The sequence below is a fragment of the Vanessa cardui genome, chromosome Z (assembly GCF_905220365.1).
Source record: "Vanessa cardui chromosome Z, ilVanCard2.1, whole genome shotgun sequence".
Lineage (NCBI taxonomy): Eukaryota > Metazoa > Arthropoda > Insecta > Lepidoptera > Nymphalidae > Vanessa > Vanessa cardui.
This window is the reverse complement of record NC_061154.1, coordinates 15,375,396-15,393,475: the sequence shown is the minus strand read 5'-3', so window position 1 is coordinate 15,393,475 and position 18,080 is coordinate 15,375,396. Positions and strand designations below refer to the sequence as shown.

At 34.4% G+C, this 18,080-nt stretch overlaps 2 protein-coding genes across 2 annotated transcripts in view; both read right to left on the bottom strand.

The window, feature by feature from the left end:
• Window positions 1–1,142: 1,142 nt before the first annotated feature.
• LOC124542995 (protein diaphanous homolog 1-like) lies at window positions 1,143–8,595 on the bottom strand. The gene is made up of 11 exons (XM_047120973.1): window positions 8,364–8,595; window positions 7,681–8,288; window positions 7,529–7,604; window positions 7,357–7,448; window positions 5,873–5,951; window positions 4,577–4,736; window positions 4,359–4,421; window positions 4,144–4,218; window positions 3,944–4,064; window positions 2,056–2,316; window positions 1,143–1,974 (listed from the first exon to the last, which is right to left on the bottom strand). The coding sequence occupies exons 2-11, from the start codon at window positions 8,282–8,284 to the stop codon at window positions 1,826–1,828; spliced, it is 1,680 nt and encodes a 559-aa protein (XP_046976929.1). The 5' UTR covers window positions 8,285–8,288; window positions 8,364–8,595; the 3' UTR covers window positions 1,143–1,825.
• Window positions 8,596–13,625: 5,030 nt separating this feature from the next.
• LOC124542916 (angiopoietin-related protein 2) overlaps window positions 13,626–18,080 on the bottom strand; it is a 57,610-nt gene continuing 53,155 nt past the window's right edge. The window contains exons 7-8 of the mRNA XM_047120848.1: window positions 15,511–15,635; window positions 13,626–14,919 (exon numbers count right to left, since the gene is read on the bottom strand). Coding sequence (XP_046976804.1) covers window positions 14,828–14,919; window positions 15,511–15,635 — 217 coding nt within the window. The 3' untranslated portion in view covers window positions 13,626–14,827. The remainder of the gene's footprint in view (window positions 14,920–15,510; window positions 15,636–18,080) is intronic.

Sequence of the window (18,080 nt, the reverse complement as noted above, 5' to 3'; positions counted from 1 at the left end):
ATTTTAAATTGTTTAACGTTAATTACTGAACTGGCTTGCATTCAAAGATGCAGCTAATCAACTAGCCTTCGACCGTGTTGTGCAAAAATGACCCAACCCAAATAAACACCAGTAAACGTTAGTACGAACAATCTTTTAAATATTGGCAAAACAATGATACTGTTCTCATAAATTTTTTCAGCGTCTCACTATTTATTAATTTTATTTATATTAATTAGTGTTCGGTGGTTTGAATATTTGTTCACAACACGTGCAATTGCCTTTATATTATCATCGGACTCATATAAAACACATTAGTTATCAATGTCCTCATCTAAAAATGTAAACAAAAAAATAGCATTTATCAATTCATATAAGTCGTAAAAAATATTACAAACACATTGGAACAATAATTATTTCGAAAAAAGAACACTGCCAAAACAACTTTATTGTTATATTTACGTTGATATGAACCTCAGCAAAACCGAATAAAAACTCTTTTCATAAAAATGTTAATATTTCTATTAAAAAATCACCGCAATTCATTCGTGATTGCTAAGGAATGTACTACTCGAAAGTAGTATAAAAATATATTCATATACTAATTAAAATATCATTACTTTGAAAGTGAGTAAATCCAAGGCGATGCTGCGGCCGGTGAGCCAGGAGTTGGCTATTTTCTACTGAACGCAAATAGTCTTCTTTTTCATATAAACTACGAAGTATTATCATAGAATCATATCGTATAATCAGGTACCCGGCTTAAGAATCCACGATCGAGATACAAAATAGCCAACCCGTTCAGTGTGATAGCAGTGGGAGCACCGTTCATCCAAACACCATGAGTGCTGAGAAATTCTTTTCGAAATATTGTCAATTATAATTAAAATAAATCTAACACATTTGAGCTTACACTAGTTTTGGCCCTTACAACTATTACATTCGATATATTTGTAAGGTTAAAAATTGTCATATATCTATCTATTAGTACAGCCATTTGGTCGAAAAACTAGAGGTTACCTGGAAAGTTTTCCGGGAGTTGGGAAAATTGGTAATTTTATAGTTTTTGACGTGCTCTTACCGAATTTTAACTTTTCCACCTAATATTGCATAAATGACGCCTATATAAAAGCAGTTTTTTGATAATAACTCCTTTACTTATACTAGTTTTTCCCCTTACAACTATTACATTCGATATATTCGTAAGGTTAAAAAACTTGTCATATATGTATCTATCTATTAGTACAGCCATTTGGTCGAAAAAATAGAGGTTACCTGGAAACTTTTTCCGGGAGTTATGAAAATTGGTAATTTTGTAGAATCGAGAACGAAGAGGACCGCGATAAAACTGATGACCCCATCGCCGATGATACAGAAGAAACTTCCGTCTTTGATATTCCAATCAGTGGTAAAGACGATGAGAACACAACACCTCGTCCGTCAACAGGAATAAAGCGACGGAGATTGAATTAAATTTTGAAATAGTGAGTCAAGAGATGTGGATTAGGCCTACTGCCACTTTCTCTATCTCATGGTGTGACATAAATTGTAGGAAATTTTCTCTTCTATTATTTTGTACAGATATGTTTTTCTTGTAAAATGCGTCGGAAAGGAGTTACTATCAAAAACTGCTTTTAGGCGCCATTTTTGCATGGCGGCGCGAGCGGCAAAGATACGAGGTGGCAAAGTTACAATTCGGTAAGAGCACGTCAAAATCTATAAAATTACCAATTTCCAAAACTCCCGGAAAACTTTCCAAGTAAAGATACCAAATGGCTGTACTATACAATAAGTTCATGTTCACCTTGTGTGTCAGCCTAGCTGAGCTTGGGAAGAGCACTGTCCGCTATTGGTGACGCTGGTAGAACGGCGGAGGGTACCTCGTCGCAGAGTACGGGTGGCAAGAGGGCGCGGGCGGAGGGGCGGGAGCGGGGGGCGGTGCCGGCGCGGGCGGAGGCGGCGCTCGCGTCAGCTGGCTGGTGGCGACCGCACCTCCTGCGAGTGGCACTTTCCGTTAGCATACAAAGCAAGCTCCCCGAGCTCGTGAGGGCAACGATCTGTGTCTGTTACACTTACCCGAAGATTGAACGGGAAATGGCGGAGGGTAATACAGCCTAGCCGGCGGTGCCGGATAGTGGTGGTAGGGCGGCGGCGGAGGAGGAGCTGCTTGAGGCGGCGGAGGCGCCATCCGGTTCACTTGTGTCTCCGTGTGTTGTGCCCGACTCTGCCCGTTCGAGAAGCGTTGGAGGCCATTCGTGCTGGTACTGGTCGTCAGAGCACTGCACCTTGGTATAGTTCCGGCTACTTCTGTTGCTTGAACACGCTCAGGTGCGTTTGCTAGAGGACAGTGAACGGCATTTGAGATTTTGGGTCAAAACTCCATCCAGAAAATGAAACTTACGATGCATTTACAGAAAAAGATCAGTCAAGGATTGGTTATATCTAGGCATATCATATACAATTATAAGAGACAAATTTTCTTTATTTTTTATTCGTATTTATTCTAAACCTACACATTCGATTGTCTATACTAAAAGTACTAATTTAAATGAACAGAAATTGTTTCATATTTAGGTTAAAGCATATCATTGAGTAAGAAATAATACAGAAATAACAATAAGACTGGGACATTTTCACCATAACATCTGATCAATTTTTTTTTATATTTTCATGGGATAGTTGGCAGGAGGCTCACCTGATGGAAAGTGACTACCGCCCCTGGACATCTGCAACACCAGGTGGCTTGCAGACGCGTTTAAGAAAGGAGTACGCTCTTTTCCTAGTTCGGAAAAACCGCTGGCGAAAGCTAGTTCCACAAAGTGCGAGGCAGAAAATGTCTAAGAAATCGCGCTGTTGTGGAGTTTCGGACAACAACAAGATGGTGCGGGTGAAATTTCGAATTAAACGAGATGTCCGAAGGTGAAATTCAGCAGCCGGGATTAATCCGAACGATTCCTCGGAACATTCCCCGTGAAAAATTCGGTAGAAGATGCAGAGTGATCCAACATCTCTAAGCAAAGCCAAAGGATCATGAGATCAGAATGGGCTTGATCGTCGATAACTCGAGCCGCTCTACGTTGGATACGGTCAAATGGAAGGAGCTGGAACTGGGGAGCACCCGTCCAGAGGTGAGGGCAGTACTCCTTGTGAGGCCGAATTTGCGCCTTGTAAAGTTTTAGGCGATGGGTCGACGTCAAATACTGTATCGGCTTGCTGAGCACACCGAGTTTTTTTGAAGCCAATTTGGCTTTGCCTTCCAATTGACCGCAGAACTGAACGAAGCTCGAAATATCAACGCCGATACTACCTGTAGCGGCTATCGGGGTGTTCTCAAATCGTGGAGATACGACAAATGGTATTTTTTAGAGGTTAACGCGCGAACTTGCATCTTTTTGGGGTTGAAATGGAGTAAATTTAGCCGGCCCCAGTTCAAGACTTCGTTTAACGAAGACTCGATTTCAGACACAAGTTTGTTCCAGTTTTCTTCGACGTTTCCCGAGAAATATTAGCACGGCCGGTGAATAAAGTGTTGACGGTACTGTCGTCTGCATATAATTTATGAGTAAGGTAAACTATAAGATCACCGGCCGACCGACCTCAATGGAAACCATATGGCGGTCGCTTATCAGCTGGTTCTCCCCTAGATACCGCAGGAGCTGGCAGTTAATAAGGGACCCCACTATCTTGGAGAGCAAGGAGGTGATGGCTATAGGCCTATAATTGGACGGATCTGAGCGGTTACCTTCTTTAGGGATCAGATGCATCAAAGCAGTCTTCCAGGAGTTGGGGACGCCGCCTAATACGTAGGATTGCCGGAAAAGACGCGTTAAGACCGGTGCCAACTCGGGAGCACATGTCCATAGCACTATTGGAGGGATGCCATCGGGTCCACTCGACTTGTGAATTCAATTCATGCAATTTTGTTTGATATCATGCTAAAGCATCAGTCTAGTCAAATACTTACACTGTCTAAGGATTTCCATAAAAGTTTGTAAGACATCTGGAGATGAAAGTCCGACAGAATTAGTCCTCCTGGACAAACTTTGCAATAAGGTCTCATCTAAGCGCAGACTCGAGGAAGGAACCTAAAATAGATACAAATATACACATATGTATTATATAGTATGTTCAATAAAAACACATTATTTAAAGATATTTACTTACTGAGTCAACTCTTGAGTTTTCCAGAACATACTCCATTAATTGTAATAAAAACTGTTTTGGTACACTCGATGTCCCCTAAAAAACATAGTGTATTTTTTTAGTATTGACAAAAGTAAATGGACTTTTTCTATTTTTAATTCAAATAAAAGAAAAACATAGACATTTCTACTTGTAGTAGCAAGTGATCTAAATGTCACCAAGAAAATTAAACTCACAGAAACAAATGGCGTTTGGTTGAGCTGTGTTAGAACGTCGTGCACGTGAAGTTGGGGTACTCCCTGGAAGAATAAATGTCGTTTTATGTTTATTTCCATGTAAATTTCATAAACAACCACAGAGGTTGTATAAAAGCTTTTAACATAATATTAAATGTTTTTCGATATTTTTTTTTAATAAATTCTGATTAGAAAAAGGTTACTTTAAATATAATTACTTCAACATATTCTTCAATGAGTCGGAAAAGATCATTACTGACTAATGATCGTAACAGTTCTTTACGATTTTGATACTCCTCCAACTTTTTTTTGTAGATCAAGGTGTTATATTCCTCTTCACTACATAATTTGTCCATTTCTTGTTTACAAGTTTCAATTCTGAAAATACAATTAATTTTTATACATATTCGCAGTAAATATATCATTTCGATGGGCATGAAACATAAACAATATATTAAAGTATTCATAGTTATATTTCTTGAATCGTTCTCTCGGTATTTGGAACCTTAAGGCATTAAAACATTGAAATCGCCTCGCAACACCGCCCAATTGAAGTAACCGGCATAGGTTGTGATGTTGTCATTATTAAAATCATTTTCCTAAATGATTTCCAGTTGCTATAGTAATAGAGACTATTATTAAACTTACTTAAATACTTTAATATCAAGCCGTGTAAATATGAGTCACAAAATCATAATGCATTAAGGACATTATGATATGTAATGTGATGACCGCTTTCATCGTTTTTGATTTTTCCTGTAATAAATTTGGCAACACTCAAAAAGTCCAGAATATTTCAAATCTGGTAAACATTTTACATATATTCATAATAATACGAATTTGAATTTATTTCATTAACTTTTCATATTTTATTCAACTTAACGAAGCTTTAGCTTAACGAAGTCTGTTAGTTTTATGATTTTTCATGGATTTAGTCAGAGTAGTTCTTACTTTTGAGTTTGGCAACAATATGAACATACAAATTTACTAATTTGTTTTACATATTAAAATAAGACAACACTGTATACTATTTTGTTAAAAAGACTTTTGACAAATTGTTAAAGCAGCTTTATGTACTTCTAAAAAAAGAATAAAATAAATTAGAGCTGTTTTTGTGTAGGTGTCAGAAAAATTGCTTTAAAATATTTATGTTTTTTTAAAGAAAGAACATATTGATAGATGTATGACGTATGATGTATGATCTTTTTCGCACAGCCTTCAAAATATTTAAAAACCCGTGCAACGTACGCGAGTGTAACCGTGTAGATTTGATTAGTACTCTCATCGTTGAGTGCTCATATGTAACATTGATAGCTAAAGCAGATTAAGATGAAATTTCGAAAATGTTTATTTCTAAAAATTCGCTTTATTTGTGTCGCGCATTGCATATAAATAAATACTCCCGCAAATAAATTCACATCAAATTATTACAGTACATCTAGACAAAGCTACTAAACTAAAAGTGACCTGAAGTCCAGTACAGACAATGTTTAAATATTTCCATGTTTCCAAACCTGATATCACGCTGCACGCACTGATCGCAGTGACCATCAGCGACCTTCGCCTCTTCCACCTTCCGTTTCTTCGGTTGGGCTGAGAACAAAGTCAATGATCGCCAAGCCATAGACAACATATACCGTAATTGATGACAAAATAACCATACTTTGTAATTGTATCCATGGAGAATATGCTTCACCCGAGAATTGCTTATACTTTTAATTTAAATTGATTCAAGTCACTACAATCCAAAAGGTTCTTTTGATATGAGGATGAGACCCTCATATCATGATATCGTGGTCAGTATTGAATGAGTCTATCGGATTACAGAGTCTTAATCAATCAGTATTGCTATCATTTAAATAGCAATAACTTAACATCTTAATCAATAGACTATAACCTTTTCTTGTCATGAACAAAATGCAATTTATTTAACATATTTATGAATTCATAATAACATTAGATAATTATTTTAAACGAAAATTAAATTGCTTAAACTTTACACTTATTTCGTGGATGGGTAAAAATAATGAGATATTAATTGTCGTTTAATTGTAGCATGAATTAGACTAGATTTTAGAAAAAAAAGAATGAATAGGAATCCCTTATACTTAGACTATTATGATAGATTAAGAGTTAAAAAGGGACAGAGAGAAAGAATATTAAAAAATATAAAATGTAGGCAAAGTGTGTTAACCTTTGTTCAAAAAGTTTTGCTAATTAATAATATAGTATTTGTAATTATTATAATTTAGATTAGAATTTTCTTGTTGACCTGATGCTAGTGGCAACAAACTACAAATTTAAATATCATAAAGAATAAGAGTGTTAATTTGCCCTTAATTAGCTAAAACAAATATAAATTGTAGTTGTAGAAAAACATTGAAATGTAAAAAAAAATATGTAAAATATAGATTAAAATTTCAAGTTAAGATTAAATGTAAAGTAAAACTGAGGAACAACTAAAGACTGTGCTAACTATTGATGTTATTGAATATTTCATTATGAATTCATAAATAAATAAAATAAAATAAAATAATTAATATTGACTATTGTGGGGTAAACAAAACAATTCTTCTAAATAGAAAATAGCTTTAAAGTTATAAATGCGAGCTTATCCAAACTTAATTTTCAAAAGTTATAATGTTTGTATGCAAATAAAATATCTTCTATATTCATGGAATCATTAAAGTTAGTCTAAGTAATAGCAACTGCAGTAAATTTTTATAACAATTTTCACAGTTAAATTAAATTTTAGTGTGGGCACACAATTCATTAAAATTTGTATTTGCAAACTATAGAACTTAAGTTTATTAAAGAATATGATAGTTTATGTTCGCTAAGGCTTGAGTTTCTTATCAGCTTATTTCTTAATTCATATTTTTGATATCGCTAAGCATATCGATGAGATTATGCAGATATAATAAAATTAAGTCATTACGGATATGTTTTAAGAACTTCAGAATAAACAATGAGAAAAAATTTAATCAAAGTGCCTTACCATCAAAATTAGTAGGATTTGGTCGTTTTATTGCATTGTTTTTTGTAGGAACATGGCTGGGTATTGGTGGTGGGGGTCTGCTTGCATCAAACCTAAAATCGCAAAATAGTATTATAAGACTGACAGTCAGTTGATATTTGTTAAAAGCATACCAAATGTATTATTAACTTACATTAGAAGCATAGGGGGTGGGGGTGTATTCACAGCATATGCCGCAGTATTAACCTGTGCTGCTGCCGGTGCTGGTGCTGGAAATAAATTTTATTTTTAACATTCTGTTAAACATATGATTTCTTTTATTGTATTTCAAAAGTAGCAAAGTACCTTGGAACACAGACGCATGCTGCTGAATGGGCACTGCAGTTGACACAGGTGGCGGGGGCGGGGGCGGCGGTAATTGTTGCATAGGCAGCATAGAAGGCGCCGGTCTGGCAGTTGGAAGAGGAGCTGGAGCTACAGGCGGAGCAGCGGCTACTGGAGCGGGGGCAGGTGGAGGTGGCGGAGGGGGCGGAGGCCCCACGAAGGACTCCTGAATGAAAAGAGCTATTTGCGGTATAGTTTCCGCTGCAGCAGCCGACATATTTGCATGTCTTTCCGCAAGAACCCGAGGAAGCTGCCCTGTGGCAAAAAAGAGACTCTCTTCTTCTTTGGTCGTATGTAGATAAGTGCAATGTTCTCTAGTACAACCAGGAGGATTCTGATAGTCGTGGCAAAATTTCAATATTTTCTTCATCTCCTCAAAGTCAAGCTCGTGCCGAAATTTGCATTGGGTATTTTTGTTGCAACTACCCCAAACAAAATTGCGGCATATTTCCATTTTATCATTCGAAGTGGATACATTTTCATTGTTAACTTCGTTGTCTAGCGAAGGCGGTGGCGGTCCTGGAAGAGGTGGCTGGCGGCCATTTTGTTCGCTTTTATTGCTCATTTAGCTGCAATATAATAACAAAACATTAAGAAAAGTAAAAAGTTTTAATATTTATATGTTAAAATACCACATTACTTACAATCGTCGTATTTACTCAATTGCCAATATTTTTTTCAGTAATTATTATATTCCAATAATAGGAGAGTTTAGAACTTTTGAATCAAACTGTGTCAATTGTTTTCTTTGATGCCAAATGTAATTAAATAATTATTTTAAATATGTCACGCAAAGAGACCAGCCATGTTGATATAGTTTAACTCAAAAGTATTAGAGTAAAAAGTGACAGACAAGTACCTAGCAACTTCAGTTTTCAATCTTCAACATCAACATTCAACTCTACTGTCTCTGCTCAGGAATAAAAGCTTAAGTTTAGTGTTGCCATTATTTTACAAAATTTTATGCGGATATGTTATATGTATTAAAAATCTACAACGAATTCATAATTTTTTTTTATTTATATACAGACAGGTAAATGTGTATATAGTGAAGCGTTCGTTGGCTTTTTACCTTGGAATCCAGAGCCAGTGAATGAATTTTAATAAATGTGGTTTTAATAATACTATTAAAACACTTAATACTATTAAAAAGAAATATGTGAAAAAAAGAAAAGAATGGGCCGATCTCTTTATTATTATAAATAATTATAATTTTTTCCCTGTTTATTAATTATATGGTTTACAGTTATATTTTAAAAAGGAAAACTATTACAAACTCGATCTGGGGTCTCAAGTAACTGCAAGTAGGTATAAAGATGAATAAAGATAAAGGGTGGAGAGGAGACTAGACGGGATATCAATTGTGAATGCTCAATCGTACATTTTATAATAAATTGATTCTAAAATTGGGAATGTAAACCAAAATTTAAAAGAAAGTATATATTAATATCGTAATTATGATTATTATTTTTGTCCCAGTGAGTATGAGACGATAGTTTCACATAAACGAACCGCTATGATTTCCTTTGAAAAGCTTCAGTCCTAAATATGCAGAAAATTAAAAATGCAATTTATTAAATTGTTGCAACTGACAAAAAAAAATTTAGTGAGTTTTTAAAAATGAATGCAAATATATCAATGAAATTTTAAGGCCGGTGTTACGTGCACTCTTGCTTTACACGTTGCTTCCAAAAAATAAAACATCTTAATCTATTAAGATATAGCTTTTTTTAAAGCAATTTCTAAGAATATTACCGTTAAACTGTCGTATTAACCACCTGCTGCAGATGCCGCTTTGAAGACTTATGAAGATAGAAATATGAATGCGGTATATTGGTACCACAAAGAACGACGCAGCGACCTGCTCCAGAATCTTTAATAAAAATTAGTATTTGCACATGCAAAACTTGATGCGGAGCATCATATGGGTGCGGGAAAAGTGGATTAAAATACACTGCCGCTTACTTAGATTGCAATGGTGTAATAATGCTTCACCTACACTCTATACTCTATACTCTATATAATGAATAATAAGTGTTCTATTTAGTTGATGTCTTTTTTTTGTAAATCATTATTTATTGAGTATGGAAGTTACTGCTCAAATATATTTTATAAAATATAAAATTCTAATATAATATTTAACGTAAACATGTTTTTCTCTGAAAGGTGGAAACCTTTCATTTTCCAGTAAATTGATGTTAAAAATTATTATAATCGAGATCGGTCAATTTGTCTTTTTCACTTTTTGATTTAATTTTTTAATAATGCGAAAAAACACTCGTTATACAGATTCATTGACTGGCTCTGGGTTCCGAGATTTTGCAATTTTTATTTTACGGCACTCTACTAATATAGCAACTGATTTATCGTGGTGGTCCTTACACATTGTATTTTACAGCGTGTACTCTGCAATTATCTCTTGGTTAATGAGATAGTCATCAAGTTTGCGCTCTTTTTATGGCTGTATGGTTCAGATCGTCTGGTGGAGGTTATAGAATGAGTGGCAGTTTATATTATTTTGTTATAATATCTTATGTAATATGTATATCAAAATCAACTAGGTATTAGAAATTTATTAACATAAGAATTAATAACATGAAATGCCTAAATATATACAAATATGTAATAAAACTAGTTACTGTATAAATCTTGACCGCGTGGAATGAATGAATAGAATGCTAGCAGCAGCAATGAGGCGAGGTGTTATACTTTTGATGAAGCTTTTTGCACCACTACTCCAAGGGCCAAGCGTTTCGACCCGAAATGGAATAAAAAGGAATTAGATGTAATACACGAATATTTAGTTCTTTTTTTGCTTCAGCTTTTTCCGCAGCGGCACCGGTTCTTAACATTGTTTCTCGGATATGAGATGGGGCCAACGTGTCAACGCATGTAGCGTCCCACACAAGGGCCCGACCTCGCTCCCGGGGAATCAATGTTAATCCATCAGGTCTCTTACCATCATCACGACTAATTCCACAAGGCTCAGTAAAAGCAGGAACGTCGATGGTGGCAAGAGCCCTTTTTATTATGTTATTAAGAGAACCGTGGCGGAAAGCCTGCCTGAACTCCTGGGGCAAGAGAGACCATGTAAATCGAAAGAGTGCACCTCCTTTCCACACTGGCATCTGTGCTCAGAACACAGCGGTGTTTCCAGTCGGAGACCAATCGATATGCGAAAAAATTCATAATCTAAAAGTGTCCCAAGATTTTTGGAGGGTAATGAATTCAACCAGTGATTTGACTTAATGTTGTCTTTGTCTGTCGGGATGCAAAAAATAATTAATATACGCGATTCAAATCCGTTATAACTAGTTTTATTTCAGTGACTGGACTCTTTAGATGATAACGCTAGAAGCCTGGCACGGTCTTGAGCACTTGTTAAATTTTGTGTCAAGCTGTGTAGTGTAGCGTGAACTAATGACGAATCCCAAAGTTTTTGATTTGTAACATCCTTAGGGATATCATCATTAGGGCACTTTACCTTCCAGGTCTCTATCGCCTCAGTAACATTCATGATTTTGACTGATTTTGATTTTAAAATTTCTGAACAAAGGCCTGAAATGCTATGTACAGAAGAAAGAAAGGCCGGGAGGGCAACACTTGAAATTTTTCTCACGCCGATGCCACCAAAAGAAATGGGAAGTGTAGCTTGAGTCCAAGAATATTCATCAAGAGATAAATTTAGAATTTTTTCTAAAGCTTTTTTAAGGTTGGCATCGATTTGATTGGTAAGACTAGGATATTTCCAGATTGGGATCGCACGTAGAATGTACATTAATTTTGGAACAAAAAGGCAATGTTTTATCATCAAATAGTGGTGCACCAAGGAGGCAAAGTGTATCTCTATGAAGAATTTTTATGTTAGGTGCAATTTTATTAAATTTATCCATTGCCAAACTAATATTTTTGTGGGTAATAAATTGCCCGTAAAAAAAAATCACATTTTGAAAAAATCAATTTAAGACCAACTTTATCAAATTGTTCTTTAATTTTAATTAAATTTTCAATAACGTCATCTACTTTACCTCCTATAGTTCCATCATCTATATACCAAACATTTAATTTAGATTTTAGAAATTCGAAATGCAGCTATTAATGCCTAAGCTAAAAAGAGCAGGACCCAATGGATTTCCTTGCTGAACGCCTACACTAGAATTAATTGTATCTTCACCAAAAAATAATTTAGAAGGTGAACTATAACATTGCCAAACGTATGAGTAAATTTCAGTTTTATTCTTTTAAATATCACTTTTTTATATATACTCACGTCATACTCACAGCTACACTCACGTCGCCAGTAGACACGTACGATAAAAAATAAATAAATCTTAATATAACTGTACGCGCGAGAGATAAGTGGACTGTATATTTTAGTTGATTAGGAAGGGGAGTTGTTACCTCAAGTTCTGGGCTCTTGGTTTTGAAGGCACTCTTTTTCTTGGGCGCGCTCCCTTGGTCTTCACACACTCGAAGAACACACTAGCGGATGGGTGATGTTATAGGAGAAGGATAATAGTCCGTTACACTAATTTATTTCGAAGCGCGGTGCACTCACTTTGCACACGTTACGGCGGTCCACACGAGAAGGGAAGTACGTCATACGTCAAAATCATACCACCTAAATACTCTACAATAACTTTTCGACGCTTCGACATATATAATATGCAAACTTATACGGGACCACTTCTGGAGCATGATATACCAAACAATAACATAACATAAGAAATGTTTAGTGAACTTGTACTTCTCTTCATAAAAGCTACGAAGAGGAGTATAAATCCATATATTAATGTTGAAAGAACTATTTCCTAACTCCTAGTAATTGAGGACCTACACCTTCCATCATCAGCTCAGCAGTATATACCATTATGATTGCCAGAAGCAAATGCCAGTATAACTTCAGAAAATATGTAAAACACGGTACATGTGACTATAAAATTTGAGGGTTCCCCTCGATTTCTCCAGGATCACATCATCAGACTCTAATATCCTCATCATGGTACCATTCCAGGAGTATCTTCTTTCTAACTAAACGAAAATCATCAAAATCGGTTCATAAATTGTGAAGTAATCGGCGAATAAACGTAAAAAAAATATATACCGGCCGAATTGAGAACACTCCTTTTTTGAAGTCGCATAAAAATATATTATTTTTATCATTACTTAAAAAAAATATATTTTTACTATCTTTTTTAATCGTAAAAAAATCATTTTATTTTTAATAATTATTTATAGAAACTTTATCAGTTTTATGGAAAATGCCTAGTCGCTTCCCACTGTCTGTCGGTTCATGTGTATACTCAAAATTATATTTTGACTGATTCGAGTATATTGATAGTATGAGAGAAGGACTGATAATTTTAGTTTTCTAATGTGATGTCGTAAATAAACACATTTTGGCGCTTAAAATGCAAACCCTGGCTGAACAATACGAGATAGATAAAAATAATGTACGATAGTATTTTACGCCTTACGGGATAACGCACAATAAGATTTTTTTATCATTTATCTTTGCGAGAAATAATGGCTTACTTACGAATTGATTATATGCTATACAACATTAATCATTAATTTTAACATCGTTTAAAAGTAATTCAAATGGATATTTTTGAAGATATACATAGCGGTTGGTCTTGTTTAATGACAAAAATCTGTAGACTTTGTGCATAAAGACATTCTTGTGCGAAGCTGGGTCGTGTCGCTAGTTGTAATTATAAATTAGAAATTGTAGTATCATTAATTGTTTAAGTTTCTATTAATTATTATAATTTTTGCAATCAATCAAATCAAAATAATAAGAAATGTGTATATCTAGGTCCAAATTAGGATAGGATTAATTTAATTATGTGTGTGTGTCTGTTTTATCCGTCGTTGATGTAATTCGACGACATTAAAACAACTTATTATAATAGCAAATATATTATAACTAATAATATTAGGTACATGTGTACAAAAAAATTCCAAATCTTCACAAGCAATGTATCAAAAGGTTTTTAACTTAAAAGAATAAACGTAATATACAAAAATAAGAAAGAAAATTGAACTTTTACTTAGTCTGTAGATTTTAACACGCTCTTTACGATGCTTAGGGTGGCTCAACTGAAAATTTCAATCAGTTGGAATTTATACTAATGTATAAAATTTAATAAAATGTTCTACACAGATATCAGGTAGTAAGCAATTCGTAAATAAAATTTACTTGATGTTTTAAATTTTGCTGTCAAAATAAATTATGACAAAACATATTATGTCGTTCCCAAGATATCCACAAAATAATGGAGATAGGCATTAAACCTGTACCTTTATGAAGTGTTTATTTAATTTTGAAGTTAAGTGTGTCGTTTAAACATTTGGTTTTGACGCATAAAAAAGTTGTTGCAATTTTTTTAACAAAATTGTCGATATAGTTTTAAATATGACGTAATTATACATATATGCCCCGTTAATTCGGAACGAAGAGAAGATATATTATAAATCAGTTCAACTGTCATCTTGTTTATAGCTTATTTTTCAATTTATAGTTATACATATTTATTTACAACTTAATTTTATTCTACAATCTAAAATTATAAAGCTAATTAACGAAAATTTAATGTATCAAGTTATGAATAATAAATTAATGAATTAGGGCTGTGGCACGACGTTTAAGATATTATGAATACAATCTGTTATATACAAAAAGACGATAATCGATAATGACGAAGACATGCCGTGACGGGATGATTTTAAGGGAATTATTTACAGAAATACATTAGGAGAGCGGAGTCATATACCGAATTGAGCGATGAGCCGCCTTCTGTTTTTTTGGGTCATTACGTGGATTCAGTACTCATCTTTGTAACGCGAGGGTTACAACCGAAATGATTTAAAATGTAACAGTTTCATAGCTTAATAAAAATCACAACATTAATATCAAGAACAAATCATTGAACATCTCCAATAAATAACTGTTGCGACACATTCACCACGGCTAATTAAAACTTTTACACGAAATTATAATGTTGTTGTTGACTTTTAACAAACAGTCGGTTAGACAGGTCTAGAATCCACGTAACAATTGAACAGAGACATAATAAAATAAAATCGCGGAAATTTGTCCAGAGCTTCATGTGTTGGGCTGTAAGCCTTTGGGTTTGATCATCATAGACGCTCGCTTGAGAGTGTAGTCCCAACCTCGCCAGCGGAACCACACAATACCTGTGAGGGAAGACAAATAGCTGTTATTATACTATAAATATATATACTATATACTGCATGGACTACGTGACGAGTAACTCATTAGAGCATCATTGATGATTTCAGTCATTGATTTTTTTATCGTAGGTACCTAAATTAAGAAATATAAAACGAATGGCAATTTACTAAAAGAAACTAGTATTTTATTGTACTGTTTACAGATACATCTCTTATCTTTAAATTTGACAGAACGATAACTATGACTTTGTAAACAGTGCTCTGGCAGAGGTTCTCGCTTGGTTTGACATACAAAATGTAGCCTTAAATGCAAAAAAGTAGAAATGTATATTATTTTTCCTGCCAAATGTTAAGTCAAATTCTTCTGAGGATATTTTTAATACTGAAAGACTTGAATTTGTTAATTCTATGTTCTGATTTGTGACATTTTATATCAAAGATATATTGTGATATTCTTATGATATAAAATGTGGATTCTCTACATTTTCATTCCATATAAACTAAAAAAGTGACGAATTAAAACTTTTCGCAAGTATAATTTTAAGTTAAGTCTATATAAATTTCAATAACTTTACACGACGGAAAAATTAGTACCTTGTCGTGCTGTCAGATCTTGAGGGTCGTGAAGGTAGAGACCGTTGAGACCACGGCCGCAGGATTTCCACCACCAGCCGCCTTTTAGCATAGAAGCACAGTTCAACGAAGATCTGTCATTGTCCCTGTAATTAAAAACGTTATTGTAAAGTCAAAATATATAATAGCATTTTAGATATTCATCGTAAGTAACAGTCTGTACATTTCCCACTGCTGAGATAAGGCTTTATCTTCCATTAAGGAGACGGTTTGGAACATATTCCACCACGCTGCAATGCGTTGGTGGAATGCACATATGGCAGAATTTCGATGAAATTAGACACATGCAGGTTTCCTCACGATGTTTTCCTTCACCGCCGAGCACGAGATGAATAATAAACACAAATTAAGCACATGAATCAGCGGTGCTTGCCTGGGTTTGAACCCGCAATCATCGGTTAAGATGCACGCGTTCTAACCACTGGGCCACATGTGTATACTGGTGCTTGCCTGCTCTTCAGCTATTCACCGTAAGGAGTTTTTTATAAAGAATCTATGTCGTTCTTTTGTAGTTTAAGCTTACCTAATATAAAATATCAACAAATGCGGTTTAGTAGTTTAATCTTTAATGACCGACAGACAGACATATAGCAGATTTACTGTAGTATTTATAATATTGGATAATCAGACTAGGGGGACACATTTAATGATATTGCAGAAGTTTCAACGGGTGACTTCAAAGTCATTATACAATTCAATTCGTTATCTGATGTCGTATTAGGCAACTCAGAAGTGGTTTAAGACCTAAGGGGACTTGCATAACCGTCTCGCGCGCTGTTTCATAGTGCCAAGAAAAACGTGCCTGGGGATAGGATTATAAACAATAGCAAGTGAAATCGGTTCAATTTCGTAAACATTATAATGATATATTTCGAAAGTATTTACTATAACACAATCATTCTTGACAAATAAAAAGTGAATATCATTTTAACTTAAATCTTAGAGAGTTGAGATGGTTATCAGCAAACCATTTGATGCGATCTATTAATAAAATAACCTAAAATCGAACCTCAAACGTAAACGCTGTAGAAAAAGGGAAATCAATATACAGAAAGTAACTTGCCAGAAAGAGACGATAATAACACTTTAGAGAAACACGAATACAAGTTCGGATGAAATCAGAAGTTTTAAAGTCAATAAGTACTTTGTATAGTTAGACTGTTTATAAACTTCTAAATACAATAATTGACGATGCGGGTACTTTACTAAATCATTAAACACGTTTAAAGTTCTATCCATAAATCTTATCAATCAATAAATTGAATATTATTTTCATACGAATTTCATAAAAAAAGTAGGAAAAATGTAAAATCAAAAGAAATAGCCGAGAGCTATAAATACATCTGATAGGAACTATTTATTACTATGGATTATGATATACTACACTCGGTACACAAAATATATATATGTATGTCTTTCATTTCTAATGACGATACCACAAAGACCGATTCCTGTCACGGCGTTGGAGATATATTGCAAGTTATCTGTTCCCTAACAGTGAGTACCAATGCCAATTTTCAAATTCGGACTGCAACTCTGATTATTAATAGATACTTTTACTATTATTTATTTAGAGTTTGGCCTTAGGATGCTTCATCAGTTCACTAGATCAATGTGGCAGTCGATTAAACGGTGTAATTTACCACGAAATTTTAATCGACCGCATTAAATCCGTACCATAAAAAAGCAATTAAGGTGGTAAAGAAAATTTTAGAATGTTTATTTTTAAATTAGTTTCGTTATTAATATTAGTTCTAAGCAATCGTTTTAGAACAGTAACCTCATTAAATATATTTCTTTTACTTCGTGTAATATTTACAATCAATCTATACATTTTCTCCCTTTGAACAGTTTCTATTTTTTTTAATGCTATTCATCTACACATGTAAATTATCTGCTATGGATGCTGTAAGCGTTGACGTGCACACTGCGTCTCAGACGACAGCGCTTACGTAACGATGTGTACTCAATTCGACACTGGAGAAGTACTTCTTCAAACATTCTGGTATATTTTTTGAATATGTATCTAAATAATTTGCAATACAACTAATTCAATATAACTAATTCTAACTGTTCCATTAACTGCCTTTTCGCTCAGAGCAGCGAGGAAATACCGCTAGGAATTTTGCCAGAATTCCACGTGATCATGATTGTAACAGTATCGAAGTTTTCAATTTTTTTTTATTGTATAGGTTGGCGGGCGAGCATATAGGCCACCTGATGGTAAGTGGTCACCATCACCCTTAGACAAAGACGCAGTAAGAAATATTAACTATTCCTTACATCGTCAATGTGCCACCAACCTTAGGAACTAAGATGTTATGTCCCTTGTGCTTGTAGTTACACTGGCTCACTCACCCTTCAAACCGGAACACAACAATACTGAGAACTGTTATTGGATGGTAGAATAACTGATGAGTGGGTGGTACCTACCCAGACGGGCTTAAAATTAAAATAATAATTTATATGTAATAATGAAAATTTAAATAATTCATATAAAAATTAATGACTTGATTATTTTACTGCTTTTA

Excerpts from the sequence above, each read along its gene's own strand:
- LOC124542995 (XM_047120973.1), bottom strand. The coding sequence starts at position 8,284 with ATGAGCAATAAAAGCGAACAAAATGGCCGCCAGCCACCTCTTCCAGGA. Across the intron at positions 5,952-7,356 it reads AAATCCTACTAATTTTGATG|CCCAACCGAAGAAACGGAAG; the intron begins GTAAGGCACTTT and ends CTTTGTTCTCAG. Across the intron at positions 1,975-2,055 it reads ATTTCCCGTTCAATCTTCGG|GAGGTGCGGTCGCCACCAGC; the intron begins GTAAGTGTAACA and ends TGCCACTCGCAG.